The 25,530-nt window shown below is 33.1% G+C and overlaps 1 protein-coding gene across 1 annotated transcript in view; it reads right to left on the reverse strand.

Annotated features, from left to right (window-relative positions):
* The window catches only part of LOC150106893 (peroxidase-like), a 98,142-nt gene that overhangs the window by 65,849 nt on the left and 6,763 nt on the right, over positions 1-25,530 (reverse strand). Inside the window, exons 2-4 of the mRNA XM_090393498.1 lie at positions 16,211-16,387; positions 10,782-10,873; positions 6,421-6,532 (exon numbers count right to left, since the gene is read on the reverse strand). Coding sequence (XP_090249624.1) covers positions 6,421-6,532; positions 10,782-10,873; positions 16,211-16,387 — 381 coding nt within the window. The remainder of the gene's footprint in view (positions 1-6,420; positions 6,533-10,781; positions 10,874-16,210; positions 16,388-25,530) is intronic.

Genomic DNA, 25,530 nt, shown 5'->3' on the forward strand with positions numbered 1-25,530 from the left:
TCTTAATAATCTTAGTAATATTTTTATACTGTTCTTTATTATCACCACTATTAATATGAGATTTCAAATATCTTCTTTCGTCGCATAGGTCCAAAATATTTTTGGTTATCCATGGTTTATTTATTTTCCTTTTGTATCCAAGGATTTCTTCAGCTGTCTCAGTTATCTTTTGTTATCTTCATAACCATTTTCCTTCAACAACTATTGAAGGAAAATGATTATGAAGTTTTAATCTCCTTTATTAAGTAAAAAGACTATAAGAAAATATAAAAGATGTTATAATGAATTAAAGGTTATTCTAAAAAACTAATTTATCGAATTTATTTGATTAGGTATAATCCAATAAAATATTACTTTAAACTATTTTCCTTAGATAATTATTACAAAATTTTAAAAATATAAATCTATAGAGGCTACATTTAACCAATGCGAATCATAGTTATCAAACAAACATTAAAAGAAGCAAATATTTGCGTTAATTTTCAATACTATATATAATACTATAACATTAATTATAACATTATACCTTGAAAAATATATGTTGTAAATACATAATGTATATAATCATGTTCGCACAGAAGTTGTAAACAGTAGAATTTTAGTTTAAGTTTCGTTGTTTATATATACAAGATTACAATATAGATGCGCTTAACTTTGTGTTTTATATTCCTATATATGTACACATGTATATAATGTAAATAGTAGGTATGAATGATAAAGTTGTGTGTGTATATGAAAAAATATTATTGTGGTTCTATGAGTAAGAGTAAAACAGAAGATATATTGAATAAATATATTAAATGAATAAATAAATAATTATTAATTGTGTATATTTACGTTGAATAAATAAATGCATACTATAATTTGTGTGCAAATTAAATAGATTTATTATTATTATTATTTGATAATTTATTAAATATTTTGATAATATTTGATAAAATTATTTTATTTACGTTTTTTTTTTTTTGACTGATACTGTTTTGAGTAAATTGGTCCTTGAAGCAACGCAGCTAAAAATAATAATTACTCTGTAGAAAGTTTATTATTATTAGGGGCTTATTATTAATTATTATTATTAAAAAAATAATAATAAACCTCTAATATTCACTTATTAATTGATGGAAAGAGATAGAATAATAATAATAATGAAGACAAATAAAAATGCCATAATTTCTAATCAACCAACAAAGTTCTGAAAGATCATGTGTATTATTGGTAGAATTACAGAACTCAGTAATTTAGCCACGAGTCGTCTGTGCATCCTAAAAATGCAATCCCTTTCAAAATGCCTGCGATTTTAGGATTTTACTGACTTGATAGCTGTTTCGAACTATTTAGTTATTCGTGATCAGATAAAAACCAAAAATACTTGATGGGAATCGCTTGTGCAGTGCTAATGCTAATACATAAGTATCGGCAAAGGTGCAGTAAGCTCCACACGATTTCATTATTATTATTGCTCTAAAAAAAAAAAACCCTCCAACTTCTTACTATAAAGGTTACGGAACCAATGGCATTTCATCCTTTGATACTTACGATTCGTTCTCCATACTAGAAATAATTAATAACATTAAAATACCAATCCGTGATATCTTCCTAATGCAGTTTGAATTGTTGTTTATTATGGAGTTTTAGACAGTTTTTTTCCTGCTAAGCTTTGATTTGACATATGGACCGCTTCCCCCCCTCACGGAACTCTTTTGTGATGTCTTCATTAGCACCTCTTCTTAAATTCAACCATCTTAAAAGTGATTATGAGTGGGGATGACCTGGTTCCTCTTTAAGGTGGGCATTTATTAGTGTTCAAGTGAGATAAAAAGTATCAAGATAAGTGGACACAGCAAGAGATGAGGTTATAAAACATCACGTGATCAAAAGTGTCACTAACGAGATGATTTACTAGGGTAGAGGAATTTTAACGCCAATCAATGAGAACACCCACTGTGACCCACATTCTAATGATGTTATCTTGAAATTACACGTTGTACTGTCGTCCTACAGGATTAATAAACACACCACTATTTAGCCGGGAGCGATTTTAATTAAGAGAAGACAATAATAATGTCTATCCCCGTTTTGTCCTATTATTACTTTTGTTTGTAGCCCACCTCACCAGTTGATGTTCTATCAGCTTTGTTTTTTGTGTTTTGGTATTTCTACATACACAGAGAATGGTTCCTGCAAGGTATGCGAAGCAGGTTGACACCATCAGTGTTAACCTAAATTGTTGCAGCTAACAGCCTCTCATCCTCAGGCAGAGACTTGTCTTATAAAGAAGTCATCTTAACTCACACTTCAATTATTATTTTTCAGGTTTGCTCCACAGTTAATTAAGAATTGTTTCTTGATAGTTGGCCTTTGTTTGATGTTTACCTTGACGTTTTATAACAATTTACATCATTTGCCACACCTGTGAGTTCATGAGGTTCTGTACATGTAAACGTTAATTACAAAAAAATGACCGAATTGGTCATTTTTTTGTAATTAACGTTTCTTTAATGTAAAATCATTCGTATGATAAAAAGACAAGACTTTACTGTAAGGATAAGAGTTGGTTTTCCCAATTAAAAATGGTTGACGTCATCCACCTTAATACGATTATTATTTTTTTATTGTTTCGAGCTAAATGCAGATTGAAATGGAGCTAATGATTGACCTGGGATATTATACTAAGGCAAATTTGGGGACTTTGGATCCACATTAATTTATTACAAACATAGAACCTCAAACTACCATCTATAAGTAAAAAAAAAAAAAAAAAAAAAAAAAAAAAAGGAGGTTTTTTTTTTTTTTTAAAGGAGATCTAACATGACAGATTGTGTTGAAACGCGACACTTGAAATCGTTACAAAAATTTGTCGATTCATTCTAGTTTTTATTTAAATTAAACAAGATACATACGAAAGTTTAAATTTTTTTGCTTTAATTGAATCATTCTTCTAGGAAAAAATTGGAATTAGGTTACGCATCAGAATATATAAGACAGTATTCAAACCGATCTTAATTTATGGATTCGAGAGGTGGGTTAGAAAAAAAAAACACTTCATCAAAGACTGGAGACCTCTGATATGAGAGTCCAGAGAAAGATTATAGGCGTGAACAGATGGCATCAATGGCAATATCATATTAAAAATGAGGATATTAGGAAAGAACTTGACATTGTCAGCATCCAGGAATGCGTTAGCAGAGCTAATCTCAGGTGGTATGGTCACCTAAACAGAATGGGCGAGGAAAGATTAGCAAAACAAGCATTCTCTGCCAGGTTGGCAGGAAAATGACCCCGAGGAAGACCAAGATATAGGTGGATTGATACGGTACAAAGTGCCTTAGACAATAGAAATATAAGATCTGATAATGTTGGATTCTTGACAAGTACCAGACTGATTTGGAGGAAAATTGTAGATAGGAAGTCAGTAATGATGTAAATTTTTTACGTAGTACTATCATATCCTGTACACCCCTTGAGGGTACATGGCAGAAATTTGATGATGATGAGACCAGAATAAATCTATGAGATTCCATTTCCGTTCCAATACGAACATTGTTTACGGAGAAAATTTGGCAAAAAGGTTGGTTATTACAGATAATACTAATCATTTCGCAGTGTTGAATGAAATTTATTAAAATATCGTATTTTGAATCATTACTAAAAGTTGTCGAATCGTTCCAATTTTCATTTCATTGAGACCATCGGTGGTGCCAAAATCAGATAAAACAAAATTACATGCTTATAGTATAAAATCTTAAACCGGGTATGTCATAAACGTGTTATAAGTTTTGATGGACCTTTTTTGATTGTATGCAATCACTTCCTCACTTGATTTTATATCAAAATGTTTTCGTCAGAATTTATAATTCCATCCAAGGCATTAAATAACTGCATGAACTCTGTAAATTATCCCCTTTCTGATATATATATATGGAAATAAACTTAACTGTAGTTAAAAAAAAATCTATTTGATCCCGGTTCTGTGCCGGGTTTTTCGGTGGGAGAAGCCACGCCATATTAGTTTAGTTTCTAACTGTTATTAACACTGTGATCTGTTGGACTCGCTACACGCACGTACCAAGAGATTTCTCACCAACTATGAATAATAATTTGCCCTTACGCTCTTTTAATCACTTTAATGTTTATTGTTTCTAAATTTTTTAAAAAAATTCTTATTATAATTCGTATTACTTACTGGTTCGAAACGTTTAGAAAAAATGTGGTCAAAGCATCTAAAGTCGACAAGCTCCCCAGTGTATTATTGTCAGTTAATTATATGCATGTGTTCTGCTAGCCACTTTGTCTGTTTAGCAGGACGAAAAGTTTCGAACAGGAAAAACACTCTGCCACCTTAGTATCATACTAATTCATCATCGGATGAATAATATTAGACGGGATTTGAACCCACATCTTTTGAACCTAAGGGATTCCGGTTTTTATTTATTCAGAGTATACAAACAGGCAAATAACAACTTAAGTTAGATGGTTAGCAGTAATATAAACAACCCATCAACCCAACTAACTCTTTTCTAAGGGACTGCTTTAATACATTTTTGTTTTCTGTTTAGAGAAAGGTGTGTCAGATAGTAAAAATCTACTTCTTCCGTGAAAAATCAATTTTGATTTGCTAATATTCTTACAGTAGTTTGAGGGAAAGTTCCTGTGACTTAAAATGATTTTGAAGCGAATCTCTCTTAGTGAGCTTCTTCTTCTTTTTTTTTTTTTTTGTAATTATTGGGAATTTTCCCAGCAGTCAATTTATTGACGAAGTTGTCAAAATACTTTGCATTGTTTACAATCTTACTAAATTATAATTATATTTTTGTCTTAATCCTTGACCCAGGTATAAGCAAACAAAATTTGTATCTTCACGACTAGGCTACTTGTACGTACAGTATATAGAGGCGAATGACTTCACTTCAATTGCTTCAGTGTCCCATGATCTATCCAGCTATCCAGACCAGTTTCGATCGTTAATGAGATCTCAGTGGGAGCTGGACACAGGATGATGCCAAACTTAAGTCAATATAGAGCTGATATATTTCTTATACTTACCGTCTTATTTGTATAAATTATATAAATAAATAAATATAATATAATATAAAAAATAAATTATATATAAATAAATAAATATATAATATATATGATTTCTGGGAAAACTCCCATGTTACTCCTCTTTATAAACTATTATAATTACAGCTATTTTGCCTGCTTCAGTTTAGGAGTACCCCTGTTTAAATGTCATTGGCTATTTACTCATGGATTCTTAGGGCATTATGAGTGTAGATGTACTAAAAAGTATATGTAGCCTAAGGAAACACACCCAGAAAAAGGTATGTGCAATTTTCTATTCCTTAGGCTAAATATACTTTTTAGTACATCTACACTCATAATGCCCTAAGAATCCATGAGTAAATAGCCAATGACATTTCAACAGGGGTACTCCTAAACTGAAGCAGGCAAAATAGCTGTAATTATAATAAATATATAATATAATATAATATAAATAAATAAATATAAATAATAATTATAATAAATATATAATATAATATAATATAAATAAATAAATATAAATAATAATTATAATAAATATATAATATAATATAATATAAATAAATAAATATAAATAATATAATAAATAAATAATAAATAAATATAAATATAAATAAATTATAAAATATAAATTAACACACCCACAGTGCCTCGTAATTGTCTACAGTTAGACCAAAACCTTTCAAAGGATTTCAGATGATGACTTATTCAAGAAAACTTACTCATTAACTTGAATTTCTGACTTACGTAAGAACCATATTCTAAATAATAAATGGTGTATTATTATTTTATTAAATAAAAAGTAGCTTTATTTATTATACAAGATTTCTTTATTCTTAAACACATTCATTAATACTTTAATTATATAAGAATAGTGAAATTATAAATAAAATATTTTATCTTCTTGAAATAAATAAACAACTTTAAGATAATGTACACTAGAATATCTTGAAATGTGTGGCATGGGGAAAATATAGTTTCATTATGTTGATAATAAATACAAAAATCAACCACACTAAATATTGTAAAAAAAAAAAAATTAAAAATGTAAGATTTAATGATAGTGCCGAATTATGTGAAATTTACCTATTCCTAAACGTTAAATGATTACAATCGTACAGTGCTTAGTAGAAACGGAAAATTAGCAAATTAGTAAAAACTGACATATCCTTCCGGAAAATTCAGTGTTCCGTTACTGGACAAATTATATTTCACTCCATAAAAATCTCTAAAATAAGCAGCAGCGCTACCTACTGAGATGCATAGTCAATGATAATAATTATTCCAAATTGCTAAGCTGTGAAGAATATTTGAAAAATAATAAAATAAAATAAAAAATATTTGTCTGATTTAATTGAATTATTGACAATAAGCTCTTACCGTTGGGCCAAAATCTTTGTAGTTAATAGAAGTATTTCTGCTGGTATTGCTATATGATCGGTTTTGGGCTGAACTGATGACAACTCATGAATTTCCCATGGAATTTCTTCTCCTGTAATAACAAGATAAATTGATAAGTTTAAAATTATAATATTTTATCATCATAACGATATTCAAGGATTTAGGCCTATTATGGCCCGTTTCTGCCTTAGAATGATCTAAATTTTTGTATAAAATTAAATCACTCTTTTATTTTGTATTATTTAGAATGATTTTGCTGCCAATGAAAATTTGAATAGGTCCAGTTTAGAATTATCAGCAATAATAGAAGACTTAAATTTACTTGACGAAATTCTATTTTGAATAGAAATGCTTGATGATAAGAAAGAAAATTTGGTGGCCATTAGCATTGCTTTTTTATTAAAATTGTTCTTTATCTTTAATTAATATAAAAATTATAATATACTATAGAAAATTTTAAATAATACTCAAAATAACATGAAAATAAGGAATTAATTTCATATTCTTGCTAATTTAAATAATTATTAACATACACCATTTTAAATATCAGCACTTTTAATATATGAGTAAGAGGGAAGATTTAATTTTATGGGGATAAGAGCGAGGATTGATTTTTTCAATCCAATATCCTTGGAGGGTAATGGATGGCAATACTGTAGCCAATGAAGTTCTAACTGAGGCTCAGCTATTGCTGTTACCCTCCTGCCATGATCAGAGCTTTAATTGCTCAATAACACCTTATCCATACACTGTCCTCTACAGATAACGGGGAATATGAAAAGCATTCTTGCTTCGCCCCTTTAAGCCAGTCCTTATAAGGACTATAAGGACTAATTTTATGGGCTAAAATAAAACCCCCATCTCAATTGATTTTTCTCTTTGGATAGCACAAAACCCATCAAGGAAAAAAAACCACTGAAGGATAGCAGAGTTTGCTATACGGGAACTGTTTATATAAGCTCTTCTAAATTTAAATTAAATTATATTATATTATATTATATTATATTATATATTATATTATATTATAAGCTTTGTCCGCCTCTATCGATAGAGTTGCTAGATCAGCCGATCTTTCTTGGGTCATTGCTGTTCGCAAATAATTTTTAATCAGTTTAAGCTTGGAAGAACTTCTTTCCGCATTTGCTACGCTAACAGGAATTGTTAGTGTAGCGACGGCGCCTACCGCAATATGGCTGAACGAGTGCCCTTAATAAGCAGCGCCGTGAGGCAGGATACCTCTATGCTACACCCTGTCGACGGTACTGAACATCATAAAGCATCTTAAACAGCAAAAAAAAGCACCAGGTCCAGGCGGCATCAGCAACAAAATCATAAAGCTACTCCCACGAAAGGCTTATAGTTCACCTCGTCAACATAACAAACGCCATCATCAGGTTGCAGTACTTTCCCACAACATGGAAAATCGCCCACATCACACCCATAAAGAAACCAAACAAAGATCCCCAGCTTCCCCAAAATTACTGTCCCATCAGCCCACCATTCAACCTAGGAAAAGTCGCGAAAAAATCATCCTCGCAAGATTACAAGAATCAAAAGACAAAGTAAAAATGTTGAAAGTTTATTTTTCACTTGGTTAGACTATAAGAATAATAAATTTAGTTTAATCCTTTATCCAAGTGTGAGCAAACCAAGTTTGCGCCTGAAAATATCTTCAGGACTGGGGTAAGGTAGTACAACACCGGGAAACTCGTAGAAAAGGTGGACCAAGCTAACATCACTCCTATCTCAGTATCTCCCATAATGCAAAACACATCTCCTTGTGGATATGTATAATGTTATGCATTAAGGGAAGGGCCACTACCCAGACTAGTTTCGACCTTGTACCACCTTACCCCAGTCCTGAAGATATTTTCAGGCGCAAACTTTGTTTGCTCACACTTTTATAAAGGATTAAACTAAATTTATTATTCTTATAGTCTAACCAAGTGAAAGATAAACTTTCAACACCTTTCTTTAAATCCAGAGTAATTTAATAAAAAGGTGGCACACCTGTTGGCGACTCCTATAGGTAAAAATGACCTCGCATTTGCTTCTGCTTGGTATCTCTACTTCTAGGCCTGGCTCCCAAAGGTCGAAACTAGTCTGGATAGTGGCCCTTCCCTTAATGCATAACATTATACATATCCGCAAGGAGATGTATTTTGCATTATGGGAGAAACTGAGATGTTAGCTTGGTCCACCTTTGCTACGAGTTTCCCGGTGTTGTACTACCTTACCCCAGTCCTGAAGATATTTTCAGCCAGAAACTTTGTTTGCTCACACTCGGATAAAGGATAAAACCAAATTTGTTATTAACAAAGTAAATATCATACCAAATGAACAATTTGGCCTCCGATGCGTGCACAGCACAGTCCAACAAATCCACAGACTAGTAGAATATATTACAATAGGATAAAATTGAAAACAGCACACCGATGCGGTATTCGCAAAGGCCTTTGACAAGATCTGGCACCAAAGCCTTCTCTACAAACTCATAAAAGCAAACTTGCCAACTAACCTCAGCGAAAGAACCATGCAGGTAAAAATCAATGGAACAGTCTCAACCAGGCGTAAAATCCTAGCAGGAGCTCCATAGGGCTCCCGGCTGTCCCCCTCCCCACTATTCGCAATATACGTCGCAGGCATCCCACAAAACCCAAGGACAACCATCACAACTCTATACGCACACGACATGGCAATACTAGCAAGATCTCTCCGTCTCCACCTGGCAACCCGACGACTCCATGACAGTATCTGCACGCTGGAGAAATGGTACTCAGACTGCAGAATCCAAGTAAACCCCCATAAAAGCACATAAAAGTGCCTGTGGATGATATGGGACGCTCCATGCTTCATTAGAAACATCTCAGATCCATCGAGAGACCAGAATCCCATATATCCTTTCTCTCCTTCATGAATTAGCTGAAAAGTTCTTCTCAAAGGCAAACACGCACAAAACCCACTGGTCAGACAAGCTGCCAATTACAATGAATCCAAACACTGCACACACACAGACGATCCAAGACAATTCTAGGCCCAACTGGTAACCCCATAGCCCCCCCCAAAGGCGAGATTAAACCTCACAAATCCCCCCTACCCCCAGGTTTCCTCACAAAGGGGAATATGAAATTGGTCGATTGGTAGAGCCTCTGCGACTAATGGCTCACGCACAAAGTTAAGCAAGTTTGAGCGCGATTAGTAGTTGGAAGGGGCTTCAATCGTTCGATACTGTTAGCACACTCTCCCTCGATGAGTCTTTGGACTCCTTGGAGGTGTCAAATAATAATAATAATAATAATAATAATAATGAAAAAAAGTTTGCTTCACCCGTCATGCCAGTAACGTTGTTGTTGTTATTATTATTATTAATTTATGTGTAGAGTGTATTCCGCTTTACGGTAAGTGGTGCTAGGTTAGGTGTGTAGAAAGCCCTCCAACTGATTATGAATCGCCAGAATATTGTGATCAAAAATATTCGTCTGTGAAAATACTTAATGTTATCTGTAATTTGATCGTAAAAAATCATTTAGGCTAATTTATGTCTTCTCGAATAACAGGGCTCTCCAGGTCACTTAAGTATCATACTAAAGCACCAAATATGTGACCACAACGATTTCCTCTAGTTCTGTAAAAACAATTGTTCTTCTGAACAAGTTTTTAGCATCTGTTCTTGCCTCTGGGTTAATTGAGAAAACTTCAGAATCCAACATGATTGGGAGTTTCTGTTCTCTTTTTATAATGGGGTGGAACTTCTCCGAAAGGACCATCCTGAATCCTCTGGGTATGCGATGCCTAAATGATCTTTGCAATGGCACTGTAAACAAAAATTGCATTAGACCAACGAACTATTAGTCATTTTACATTTGTCCAGAACAATTATCATAAATGTAACACGTTAATAGGCGGATAGAACAAATATTTCATAGACTTCTACTGAACTATTTTTGAGATCATTACAGACACAAGGTAGTCAAAGAGACTGATTGAGAATGGTGTAACATTTCTTCTCTATCTAAGAAGTTATATAGACTTTTCAACTAAAAGTCAGCTATCCGAACTCATATGGGGAGTGACATCGTTTTTCTTCTGAAAACTGAATTTTTTTTTCCCGTTAAAAGAGACAAACTGGCCGTAGAATACTCGCGCAATTAAAGACGATAATGCATTAGCCGTAATTATAATTTTACAACATCTTAATTGACAATCTTAAAGAAGATTTGCTATCGGACTTCCTAGGTAAGTCGATTATTTGCGACTGAGCTCGAATCATTCGTTCTACGGCTTCTGGACGGTCACTTAGCAGGTGTGGGATTACTTCATACTCCAACATCGAAACTTACCAAACTTTTCCCTTGCTTCATGAAGAGCTTGATTCACGTCTTCATAAGTGATGCAGGTGTGGTCGTGATCTTCATTTCCCGATCCTCTCCACCTGTAATACAAAATATAAAACATCTATTGTCATTCAATTCAGTAATTTTATCAGTAATTTTTGTCATTATTAAAAAAAAATAATGAAAATTATTAACCAGCAGAATTATAAAAGATTTGTATTTTAAGTTAGAGAAAATTCATCCAAATGAGAGACCTGAAGATGGCGCCACATGTTAGTTATTCATTCAGTAGTTCTAAACAACGCTCACTCCAACCTAATCTATATTTCGATAAAAGTTTATAAATAAGTCACATTCCTGATGCACCCGATTGAATTTTTTTTTATTTTATTTTCTAATGTGATTACTCGAAATAGCTCACACCAGCAATAAGCTTTCAGGTCATTACCCTGTTAACAAGGGTAATGTTAACTTCGTGCATTGTTGTGAAGATAGACATTTACAGACGCCATTAAGGCCTATACCAATATCGCTAACTAATGGTTATCAATTTCAGTTAGCAATTTGGCCATCGACAGTAAGAATGGCAAGTGGTACATTTTTCTCAGGCAATAAATTAAAAAGCATCTATTCAGTGGAAAAAAATAATTAATAAAAGGCCATAAATTATACATAGAAAGCCAGAAATGTATTGAAGATGATATCCAAAAAGGACATAAATCTATGTCAAAAAATAAAATAAATAAATAAAATAAATACAACGCGAATAGCGTTGACAATTAAAATACACTGACATTGGAGCTATTTATTTGATAATTCTGAATAATAAAATAATAAACATATTATTAAATCCTGTTTACAGAGAAAAAAAGTGAATAAATCTTTCTATTATGTATTCCATTGTAAATTACTGGATAAATTAGAGTACGTAATTGATTATAGAAGGAAAACAGCAATGAATTTGTCATCGTAAGAAGTTTAAAAAGTGGTTGCAGATGTTGTCTTAGATAAATAAGGTGAGTTATTCAATCTCTTATGAAGATGACAAGATTTTTCTATTGGATAGTAGAGTTTTTTACTCCTCAAAACAGACCAACGTAACTAAAGACCACATGCAGTTAACAGACATATTTCCCTCGTAACCTAAGATGCTTCATGCCAATCCCATTAAGATAATCGCATTGTATACACGTTCTGACAATCTATATCATACTCACCATTTTCATAAATGTTCACATTAAAGCAACAGAACATAATACTCAAACATCCTGTTCTTAATTTTTTCGTAATGTAATCAATGCCTGCCTTTCAACCGGAAGAACCGTGTAGTTCCTGGTATTTCCGGTTCTTTCAACCGGAAGTACAGTACTCTAATACGGCAACAATGTAAAAACATTCGGACATCAAAATTAAAATAGTCAAATTCCTAATTCACAAAAATGGTAATTAATTCATAAAGTAATTAATTCATAAAGTTTTAAAACTAGTATAAGTGATTGTCATTACTATACTAATTAACATGTCTTCGAGTTGAAATATTCAATTTGTATCCCTTTGCAGTTTCTTCGGCAATGTTAAAACAAATGTTATTTACTAAACAGGTTTTCATAACTTCTTTGAAGTTATTCAGATAAAAAATATCAAATTCTTTCATAATAAAAAAAGATAAACTTAAATAACTTTAAAAAAATTTAATAAATTTGAAATTTTTGAAAAAACGTAATCTTTTTTTAGTTAAACTTCTAGACACCGTTTTATAATTTATCTATAAATATTTTATATAATTTCAGTTTTACAATTTGCGGTTGGTACTTCATATGCTTAATTATGGAGAATTCTGCTAAATCTGCTATCACTTTGATGCTAAAGTAACGAACTTCTGCTCACCTGAACTATTATTCTAATACGAAAGGCATAATAATATAATATATAATATAATATATACTAGATTTTGGAAATAATATAATATATATATATATATATATATATATATATATATATATTCTGCTAAATCTGCTATCACTTTGATGCTAAAGTAACGAACTTCTGCTCACCTGAACTATTATTCTAATACGAAAGGCATAATAATATAATATATAATATAATATATACTAGATTTTGGAAATAATATAATATAATATATATATATATATATATATATATATATAATAGCTTTCAATCTAGTGGATTAAAGGCTATTATATTATATTTACACTAGATTTTGGAACGTTGCTGCGATAATTCCTTCTATTCTTCCAGTAGAACATTAATGAATTTGTCACTGATGTCGGACAATTCTATACAGACCTCGCTTTGCAGTTGAGCATTGTCATGTTGATACAGGAAAGGGTATTCACAATGCTCCCATAATGCTGGAAAGGCAGAATTGTCTAGAAATCTGATTCAGCTTGAACCCTGAAAACAGCCCAATATTTTTAATCGTATAATGTAGGAAACAAATCAAGCAGGGAATTTAGTTTGTTGGTTGTTTAACAGATGGCACAACATGTCCAGGGCATCAATTTTTTTTTTTTTTTTGGCTGTTTCTTTATTGTATTTATATAGCAAACAAATCTAAGGGTAACAGTAAGCAATATAACTAACCACTTCACCAACAGGTGATGTTTTTCAGTACATTTCTCTTTTGCATTAATAGAAAATAATAATCAATTTACGCAGATTAGATTATGTTGATTATTTACTGGTTTTGATGATAAATTGGTCTTTACCGGCGTTATCTGGATATTTTCGTTATGAAAAAACGTTACGGAATCGTTACGTTCAAGAGTGTACGTACGTACAGAGATGGAAATTAAGACGTTCTTAACGCCTGTCTGGAGACACAAAAATCGACTTCGAAAACTTCTAAATATGCGCCAGAACAAATTATGTCAGAATTTTCTATACATTCCATTGCTATCTTCTAAGCCATAAAATCTGAATATGTTTTACGAAATGTAAATTATTCTATTATTTCTTATAGATATTTCAACCAAAATGTCAATTTTAGTTTTAGATATTAAACTGCTTCTGTTGTGTATTTCAAGAACCATGCTTGCATTGTATTTCTATCAGATACGTTGTTATTTGATTTCACCACTCTTTACTATTTCATAATATATTTATAGAAACTCTTCTATAATAATTAGAATTTAAATATTTGAAATTATTTCAAAAATCTTTTAATATTTTTCTAATAAATTACTTTTTATTTTATACACCTACTTTATTTTATCCTCATCGTCTATTAAATTTACGAAAAAAATTTATGTGATGTTCAAACTGAGTGGTTTCAACATGTTTTTAATATTTTCACATAATTTACGCAGCCTTACCAAAAATTGCTTACTGTTTATACATACAACTTCCCCATATCCCTGTGCTGCCCAAAGAAAAAATTGTGCAAGACCTGTTCCGTTAGTGGTGCTGTGAACATCCAACATTGGCGTGTTTATCAGTAGACAGAGAGTGGTCTAGTTCTGCGCCTCCCAAACTGGGGGTCGTTAGTTTTTTTGAAGGGGCCGTGAAATAATGAAAACAAATTTAAAATGTTTTAAGACTAATGGTGCCATGTCAAATGTGTAAGATGCTAAAATATAATATTTGCATTGGATTTTTGCAATATTCAGTGTGCATGTTTTGTACTGAATATAAATATTATAATAATATATGTTTGTCTGCGATTTTTTTTTCGATGGGGGCCGTGAAATATTTTAATTTTTCCAAGGGGGGGGGGCTTTACATCCATAAGTTTGGGAAGCACTGAATACGGGTTAACACAGCCTTAGTGGGGAGATTATGAGAACCGTGTAGCTGTAATAGGTTAGCATGTAGCCACCTGTTATTTTCAACACGCTAAAAACACTTGGAATCAGTAGAATGTTTGTATATGGGACTGTTAACTGTTACAGCGATACAGAAGACGTAGATGACCGGCAAGAAAGAGGTCGACCACGCTACGTTAGGACGCAACAGCTTGTGAGGGCTGTGAAGACACCTCTGCCATAATCCTGTGAGAACGTAGAAAGTGATGTCGCGAGAGAAATGAACGTCTAGCGGAGAACGATGTCATGTGTACTCATTAATGAGATGGGGGGGGGGGGGGTGAGAGTCTATCATCGTTTTCTGGACACTTCCAAACCCGACAATTCATACAGCAAGATTTTCACCATTAAAAAGTCGTTTAACTGACGGAACAATTCGTCTCCGGTGCGACCAAGTTGCATTTCTGCAAAAAAAAAAAAAAAAAAAAAATGGTCAAAACCTCCGCCAAAGTACCAAGCCACCATGCTGGAACTTGTGATATGGTCCCCGAACAACACCTTGTTTCACGGTAGGTAGTGCAACTTCTAAGGTGAATGTGCCCAACCACATATCACCATCTGATTGGCCGTCTGGAAGTCCTGATCTGAATCTATTGGACTTCAAATTGTGGTTGGAGTTTGAGAGAGAGAGAGAGAGAGAGAGTAACCTGCAAGAAACGACATCCCAGCAGCGCCAGCCTGAAAGTGAATTTGGAGCGAGCAGTGGCAGCATTTGAATGGTGTGCGTGCCGCCATTGATATGTGGTCTCAGACTTCGGGAGTGCGTGAAGGAAAAAGGAGGATATTTCGAACAGAGTGCTGTTCGAAATATATGTACGTTATACATGTGGTTTGGATGTGTTGAAAGCTGTAAATGATTTACTGATGCTGTTCAAGTTGTAACAGTATTTATGGCTAAACTACGTATATGATCTATTACGGTTGTTTTCTTAAATCATGCTGTTTTAATTATTATCCGTTATACATTATAATGTCATATGTAATGAAAATCACACACACAATACAAATAATTTAAAAATTATGTAATCCTAACAATAAAATATTATAACCGTAATACAAAGGATCATCTTAATAATTTCGCACAATAATATTATTATATTGTTAGATCATAAGTTAATATAGGACTCCATAAAATTCTAATTCTTTGTCTTTGAACACTGATTTTTGTTTTTCCATCCAAATACCCAAACAGTCAGGTCCTCTTCCTTGGAGATTTAATGTTCACACCTCAGTGCAGCTTTTATCGATTTTCAAGTTCCACTGAGCAAGTTGGAAGAGATCCCCACATATTTTTTGTCAACAACAATCTTTCGTTGTCCATCAGCTCACTAGAATATTTATACCCTACGTCCCTTGTTTTCTTAACCAGTTCTACCGATAATTATACTGTAGATGAACGCTCATCATCAAGTCGCCAGCAGTCCCGTGACATCTCGGGACTCCAGATCATCGCCTCGTTGTTTACCATGTTTAGAATTATGCAAACTCATCATAGTATTGATTATCATTTAAGTACTACGCCTATTTTGGATCCAGTAAAGCAAAGATCATTGAAAACTATCAGAAATTAGCTAACCATTTAAAGGAAAATTTTACAAATCTTATACTTACCCAGGGATAAAAGCAGTGAGATAGCGAATACCACTGCTCACTGCTCGCTTGTATTGTCTCTTAGATTTCAATACCAGAGCACAATCAGGAGAATAGTCGAGATTTAGAGGACTTGGATGATCGTAAGAAAACACAATGCATTCTCCCAGCGTTAGTAACATACACGTTAGTAAAAACCTAAAAAAAGATTCAATTATTCATTTATGACAAAATTTCTAATTAATTATAATAATGATGAAACAAAAAATACACCATTTTTTATAATATAGCATATCTAAGTTGAAATAAGTATTTTAATTATATTTTAATTATATTCAATCCAGAACAAATGCCTAAGAATGGCTTTTAATGCCCCTTGGTTCATGAGAAAACTCCAGTTACACCAGGAAGCCAACCTTCCAGATATCAAGATCTATATGATATGACAGGCATTGCAGAAAAATTCTTCACAGACACAGATAATTATCTGTGTGATTATCGGGTGATTATAATCACCCAAATCAGCTAATTCAACAGGCAACAGACTACAAACCCTCAGATCATTTCAAACATAAAAAACCAACATCCTTCATCGTAAGATAAAGCTACTATAGCTTACAATACTCACAATGAGCGGGTAATTTACCCACAATAATCCTCTCATACACAAGCTAAAATCAGATGAAGGGATAAAGAGTCAAGGACTCGGTCCATCTCCCAAAGAAGTTCCCGGTTCCCAATCATATTCAAGTTGAAATAAGTATTTTATTTTAATTATTCTGAATTGAATAAAGGAAGAAGTAAAATGAGACTTTATCCCTAGTACGATTACCGAAGATTTTATTTAAGTACTAGGAGGGGCCCTGACGCCTACGGCGTCCCCCCGTATTCCGGACTGGTAGGCCAGTTCTCTTTGAATTCTGATGACTCGACACTCAGAGTAGCCCCTGAGTGTCGAGTCTTCAAAAGGGGGGGGGTCTCTGTCCCCTGGCACCTACTGCGCCCAATTCCCCGAGTTCCGGACTGGTAGGCTAGTTCTCCTTGAATTCTGATGACTCGAATTTTGAAAACTCGAAAGGGTGAATCTCCCCCTGGTGCCTACAGCGCCCAACCCCTTCGAGTTCTGGACTGGTAGGCCGGTTCTCCTTGAATTCTGATGACTCGAATTTTGAAAACTCGAAAGGGGGGATTCCTCCCCCTGGCGCCTAACCCCTCCCCGAGTTCCGGACCGGTAGGCCGGTTCTCCTTGAATTCTGATGACTCGAATTTTGAAGAAGACTCGACACTCAGGGTAGCCCCTGAGTTTCCAAACGTTTCAAATAACTTGAAAAAAAGCGTGATACAAAAACGTTACATAAAAAGGCTTATCATTTTATATATATAGGGTAGATTAAAAAAAAACAGGTTAACATTCCCAACTAATAAATATAAATAAAAAATAATAATCAAACTCAAAATAATGAATTTATAAAAAAGTAATCAAGATAATCTTTATTTCTTATTATAGTTATTATGATTAAAATATTAAGTTTTTATTAATATTCGTTAAAACTTATTAATATCAAGTGTATTATATAGTACATATATTATATGTACTATATATATATATATATATATATATATATATATATATATATATATATATATATATATATATATATATACATACATACCCCCCCCCCCATAGTACAGTTGGAAACACGACAAGACAAAGTATGAGAGGAATTATTTACGGAATTTACATGTTAAAGTAAGTTAGCTGGTCTCCTATGGACGTAGGAGGAATTCTACCAAAAAAAAAATCAGTTTTTAACTTTCGACAAAGCAGACAAATTTTCCACAAAACATAATAAAAATAATAAACTAAAATACATTTGTAAGAAATCTACTACCTGGGAAAATTAAAAAAAAAAATTCACAAAATGACTTATTTTATTATTATTATTATTATTATTATTATTATTATTATTATTATTATATTTACTTCCGTTTCTATAGGCCTCAGTAAATTTAAATAGTACGTAATTTGATTTTCTGACATCATGCAATAAGTAAATAAAATAAATAAACCTCTCTCGAATCGATATTCAGGAATCTTTTGATTCATAAACTGAGTCATGCTCCGTGTTTGTTAAATATGCCTTTGCTTTGATTTATATTAATAATATACTTATAAATAATTATTTATAATTATTAATTATAAATAATTAAGATAAATAAATAAAAAATAAATAATTATTAAAAAATGAAAAATAATTAAAAAATTTACTATTTTCCTGAACGGAACTTTAGACACCATTCGAATAAATGTTTGTAATTATTAAATCAATGGCTTCCTTTATGAGTAAACCAATTTATCTTCAGTGAAATATTTTGTCCTGACAGAATGTACTCGCAAAACGTTTCAAGCTTTTAGAGTCAGGTTCGCACAGCTGGTCGCTACGTTTATAAGTATTTAATTTGACTTTTTACATTCTTAGAGTGTCCTAAATAGTGGAGGAGGTCTGTTCGTGCCTGGGTTATGATTCCATAACCTCGTAACCCCAACTATTAATGGCACTGTCCATTAGCACAGCGGAAAAAGATTTTTTTATTATTATTCCCACATAAGGAACAATCGTCATTCCTATTGAGCAAGAAGTTATTAAGCGGACGTGAAATGCTACCAGGGACTCGTGATTTGGTCCAACATTAGTTCACCTTTACAGAGGCTCTGATTTAAGTTTTTATTCATTCACAATAGACATACCTTAAATCTAGTTTTAATTTTAATGCGTATACATATGAAGTCATCAATAATAAAGTCAGAATAAAGAAAAAAATATTCGGATTATCAAAAGTTTTTTTGTGTGTTCTGAACCATTTAAAGTGAAAAAAAAGGTCAGTATTTGCATGTGAAAGTTAAAGTACACAAAAACTCACCATTAAAACGATTTATAGTCGTAACAAATGAGAACCTTTGGAAAAAAAGAATTATGGGATTGAATGTGACATTTTACTTTCCGTATCAAAGGAATAACGCCATACAAATGTCAAATTTTTATGATGCAAATACATCATAGTATTTATTTATATTTTTATTTATTTTACATAGTCCGGAAACGCTACCCTAGAGACAAAACGTTTTGGAACCTTCTCAAACCACTTCATGCCTCCAGACTGCGCGGTTGGCCCGAAACAGTCTAGTAATGTCAATATTCTTGTGTGATACTTTTTTCTCATGGACCTCACTGGGTCCTATAACCCCCCCCCCCTTGAACACGCGTATATCATTGATTCTTACTAGGTGATTGTTTACGAACCAGGTATTGCCTTATACGTAACAATGTGTCCGATGGATGTGGACTCTTCCAGTAAGACAACGCTTCTTATTACTGTATAAGGCTCGCACTGTGCAAGCATGGTTCGTAGTCATCTGTAAGCATTCCGTATGCTCCCCTGGAAGTCTGCCTTTTGGTCGGAAACACCTGCCTTCGAATCCTGTCTAGAACACGAACTTTTTTTCAGGCTTTTCAACTGAAGATGAGTTTTCCAGTCTCATAAGTCTCATGCGGTGTTGAGAAGTGTTTTTCCTCCGAAACACTCAGATTTTTCATCCCGCAAAGAAGGAAACAGGCCATGGAACACACGCAATTAACAGACAATACAATGGCTTCAGAGCTTGAGTTGCTTCGACCGTAAATTCAAATAAACCGAATCAAACCCTGGGTGCCTAATTCTCCTGATTTGAATCCCATCGAACATTTATGGCATCACGTGGAACGAGGCGTCAGTTGGTAGACAACAGTGCCTTGCTTGGTCACTGACCTCAGGAATATTATTCAGTCGACTTGGTCCAGAACACACACCAGTGGCGTTAATGCCAGGAAAAGTGCAAGCGGTTATCTCTGCGAAGAAAAAAAAAAAAAGGGCCCAACACTATTACGTGGGTAGGTAGTCATAATGTTTTAGTTTATGATTCTATTGGCCTCGTAATCTTCTCAGTACTTCCAACTATCCAGAGAGTTCGACATAACACAACCAAAGCATGACAGATATTTCTTCCTGTACACAGAAGTCATCTGCTTATAAAATGCACTTGGCCAAACATTCTTAGGCTATAAAAAATCCACAACATTTCGTTTACTCCTATTTTAATTGATCAATGGGAGTGGGATGCTGTAAAGGTCACTACAGTATCTCTTTCTGTCAGATGAAAAACTCATCAAGGATTTGTCTTCTGGTAAAATATTCAGAAATGTTCATAACAGGATAATATATCAAGAATGATGATTTAGGAATATTTATGTTTAATGCGTCCGCGCGGTTAGCCGAGTGGCTATGCGCTTCGCAACCATATGACTGGGAAAGGAATGTCCTAGGTTCGATTCTCGTCGACGACGTTCCTCAGCCATAGCCAAGTTAGCCGGTCTTGAGTGCGGACTGCAAGGTTTTACTCCCCAGTTTATCTGGGGTTTTTCATTCCGCAAGCAGACAAACCGGCCGTGAACACACAGGCTACAGTCATAGGACACACCGGGAGGCATAGGGCTGGCCATCTTATCCTCGGGACGGGCTTAGAAGAGCTAAGGATAGCTCCGTAGCGGGCCACTAGACCTAATACGTGAAGGGAAGAAGTATACTTAATTATGCAATATAGAAATTCTACTTGGAAATTTAATAGAAACTACATTGAGCTACTTATTTTTCCTCATCACCGTGCAAGAACCACAATGATCTTTTATGTAAAAAAATTCTTCAGGTGCAAATGAAAGAGATAAGAATTTCCTGACAAATATAAGATCACTAAGATGACTTATAAGATAATATAATAAGCTTAATATTATAGTCCTTATAAGGACTGGCTTAAAGGGGCGAAGCAAGAATGCTTTTCATATTCCCCGTTATCTGTAGAGGACAGTGTAGGGATAAGGTGTTATTGAGCTATTAAAGCTCTGATCATGGCAGGAGGGTAACAGCAATAGCCGAGCCTCAGTTAGAACTTCATTGGCTACAGCATTGCCATCCATTACCCTCCAAGGGTATCGGATTGAATGAATCAATCACCGCATCTCACGGTCGATACGCTTAATATTATTTTATTATTATTATTATTATTACTTCATATATTTCTGGATAATAAGTGGTGTTTTATTAAATTTTAATTAACTTTTGAACTTTAGAAAATTACTAATGTATTTTTTAACTATTTAATAACATATTATAGTTTATAAAATAATATATATATATATATATATATATATATATATATATATATATATATATATTAAAAACAATAAAACTTCAAACACACAAATAAATAAATAAAATTAACAAAAAAAAATCCTTAGCCCACCAATGGCACTAGTACTTCAGGGTTACAACCTATCATCAGTGGGAGTTTCATGAAAGAAAAACAAAAGTTATGGTTCTGGTGTGTGTGTGTGTGTGTGTGTGTGTGTGTGTGTGTGTGTGTGTGTGTGTGTGTGTGTGTGTGTGTGTGTGGAAAGATAGTGGGAAATTCCATATTGGTGATCGATAACTAATTGGTAAGCTTCCATAGTAAAGAAGTTGACCGTAGATGATCTTTAAGTCTGATTCCTGGTTTTTATCATCCTTTTTTTAGGAACAGGAAGGATACAAAGGGATTGGGTTCATGGTGTTGGTGGATGCAAGTCAAGTATAATGCCTTGTACAAGCGATACAGTATGAGTGTTAATACTGGAACACAAACGCTGAGCACACTCAAAGAAATGTCATCAGAATCAAGAGATTTATTTGTATCTAGATTACCGAGGATTTGTGGATGTCTTTCTGACAAAAGATTAGATACACAAGTTGTGGCATAGTCAGAGATGATTATTCTTTGTTGTCGGTGCAAGAGTTAGAGAAGAAGACCCAAGACGTCAGCCATATTTGGTCTATAGAGTGGAATGTCTAACAACGTAATTCACGTACTGCACTAATGTGTAATATATTTATAAGATTAACTTCGACAGTGAAGTCAATGAGCAGGTTTTAACTCTCATTGATTTTGTTCATGGACTTACCATAAAAGTTACAAAAATGTCTCGTTGAAGAGAAACATTAAGAATGCTACGTATGCTTATAAATGCAGACATTCAAGTTAAACTGTCCAAATTGCTTTTGCCTGGAATCGCTAAGAATGCTTTTACAAGGAAAGAAATTTGATTAACCTCTAAACAAAAATCAGATACTTCACCACCATTTCTAAGATGCATTTTCCACAGCTGGTCAACATTTACTGATTTTATTTGAAACTGAACATTTTTATTTTGAAATCACCTTAAACACCCTCTCCACGTGCGTTAAGAATACATTTTAAATAATTTCTTAATCGCTGTACGTCATGTGTGACACATAAGTCACAACTTTCCACTAAATGTACGTATCTTCACACGAAATCGATTTTATTTTATTTAAATTTTTTTATCGAACAACTAGATTATTGATGACGCTGGTTACCTGAAAGAAAGAAGTCGTTCCCTCTGTTGTATTATTATTCACACAGTTGAAATAGTCAATACAACTTTGACTGCAACGCAATTCATCTACCCAAGAATCTAAGAATAGTCTGTCAGATACCGTTGTAAAATATAGACTGAGTAGTGTAGATCAGATGTGGTCACTTTGTTGATGTTTAATTCTTGTAAATATAATAATAATAATAATAATAATAATAATAATAATAATAATAATAATAATAATAATAATAATAATAATAATAATAATAATAATAATAATAATAATTATTATTATTATTATTATTATTATTATTATTATTATTATTATTATTATTATTATTATTATTATTATTATTATTATTATTATTATTAAAATATGTGCATAATGAGTTTATATTGTATGTTTGTGAGAAATCGGAAATATAATATTTTAATTGCACACGTGTAAATACTGTTGTATAATCAATCTTTCTCAAACTTTGGGAAAAAAAAATAGTAAACTACATATAGAATTGTAAATTATTATTGTCATTGTTATTTTAAAAGATAGCAAAAAAAAAAAATGTTATCATCATTATTATATGTAACACTTCGTGCTGAACCTTGTAAAATAATATACTGAATGTTACTCAAGATGATCATTGCATATATGTAAATATTTGAGAGATCAATTATTATTATTATTATTATTTTATTCACATAATTGATACACAGTCTAAACAAGATATTTAAACAACAATTTGACTGGTGATACAGAACAATTCAGATTCCACCCAAGAATCTAAGAATAGTCCGTCAGGTAGCGTCGTAAAATAGGGACTGTAAACTCAAATTAATGTTGGTTTTTTTTTTTTGAAGGTCATAGGGGTCATTTCGTTTCGTTTCGTTGATGTTTAATTGCTTTGAATAGTTGGATAGCTTCTTTGAAATTGTACCAAGTTCGCCGATAACTATTGGAATGACTTTGGTGCCACAGTCGGCCAACTTCGATTGCCAGATCTCGATATTTAGTAATTTTTTCCAGTTTTTTGTTGTTAATGTTGTTATCATTGGGTACTGCGATATCAATAATCCAAATCTGTCGATGCTCGATAATTGTGATGTCAGGTCTATTGTATTCCAAATGACGAGCAGTTTGTATTCTAAAGTCCCAGAGAACACCAGTTATCAGAAGTGGGAAAGCCATATTTTTTGCGTACATGAAAATGAATTTATTATTATTATAAATAAATTCTTATGTACAATTCTTATGGAGTCAAAAGCTCATCATATCAAATATAACATTACCACAAAAGAAAGGTTCCACCATGTAAGGTCCACTCTAATCGTAACATGCTGGTCACAATTATTTTTAAATTCATTCACACCTTTGGTATTCAGAACGTATTTAGATAAATGAATCCCGCGCACTCGCCACCCACCACGTAAATAAATAAAAAATAACGCATAATCAGGGATGGTCCCCAAAAGTCCTTGTCCCTTTATCTTATTCCATAATTCTACGAGTTGAAATATTTCTTTCATATTTATTCGGTAAATAAATACTACCCCTCCCTCCCACCAACAGCTTAAACCTCTCAGTGAATCTCCGTAGCTCAGTCGGTATAAACGCTGAGTAGAGACTCAACGGTATATTGGGTCTACTCAGCGTTTATAATCCACCAGGGAGAGGTGGATTTTTTTTTTTCTCTAGAACACTGTTTTTTTTTTTTTTTTTTTTTTTTTTTTTAATTTCTCAAAAACAGACAAACCGGCCCTGCGGTCACACACATCTATAAATATAGAACATCTCCGGGAATGGTAGCCTGCATCGGTTCCCGTCTAGAAAGTAGTAACTTATGACTAATATCTCATCTCGGATCCAAATGCCAATACAATGATGTCAATCATATCTCTTATATCTACCAAACTCTATTGATTGCAAGCCTTCCTTCAATATTCGCATAGCTAACATCCACAGTCCTGAAATAATTTTTTTCGCTCTATCCAAAGTCGCTGCATCCCCCTAGAAATCCTGATGCCAGATCAGAGCAGACTAGTCTAGATATGGTTTGATTTGGGTCTTATACAATGGAACCACTGCTATTTCACCTCTGTTGATCAACGTTTGTCTCAGCATTACAGAAATTATCTGATTTGTCTTTGCCACCTTTGAAATATGTGCCCTGAAATTCAAGTTTCTATCCGCTCTCATTCTAAGATTCCACACCTCTTCTACTTTCAATTTATCACAGATAAGTATGCATCCTTCTATAGATTCCAAACGACATAGTAAGATTAAAATAGCATGGCTAATAATACTTCCTAGATAGATTTGATCCTTATTTTCAAATTATTTTTTGACAAACATTAAAAAAATACAAATATTAAAAAAAAAAATTATTTTAAATAAATAGAAAATTTCCAAAAATTATTAAAATAAATAGCTTTATTTCTTACATACTATTATATTTTTTAAAATATAATAGTATATATAAATATCATATGTTCACTAACGTGAGATAGGGTAATGTATAGCAACAGTGGCGCACCCAGGGAGGGGGGGGCTAGGGGCCCGGGCAACCCCCAAAGAAAAGGAAAAACACTAGAAAAATTTCCAAAAAGCTTTTCCTAATTAAAATTCATTTTTTTTATTTATGTTGTGTGCTACTTATGAATTAGCGATCACTGCAGATGCTCAGTTATAGGTCGTATGCGATGTGTAGTGTGTATTCGCAAAACGTCTACTCAACTCGGCCCCTCCAAAGGTTAAATCCTGAGCGCTCGGCCCCCCTCTAAGATTAAATCCTGAGTGCGCCACTGTATGGCAATGCTGTAGCTAATGAAGTTCTAACTGAGGCTCGGCTGTTGCTGTTACCCTCCTGCCATGATCAAAGC

This window comes from Typopeltis vanoorti, chromosome 5 (assembly GCF_054136105.1).
Source record: "Typopeltis vanoorti isolate ZY-2024b chromosome 5, IOZ_Tvanoo_1.0, whole genome shotgun sequence".
Lineage (NCBI taxonomy): Eukaryota > Metazoa > Arthropoda > Arachnida > Uropygi > Thelyphonidae > Typopeltis > Typopeltis vanoorti.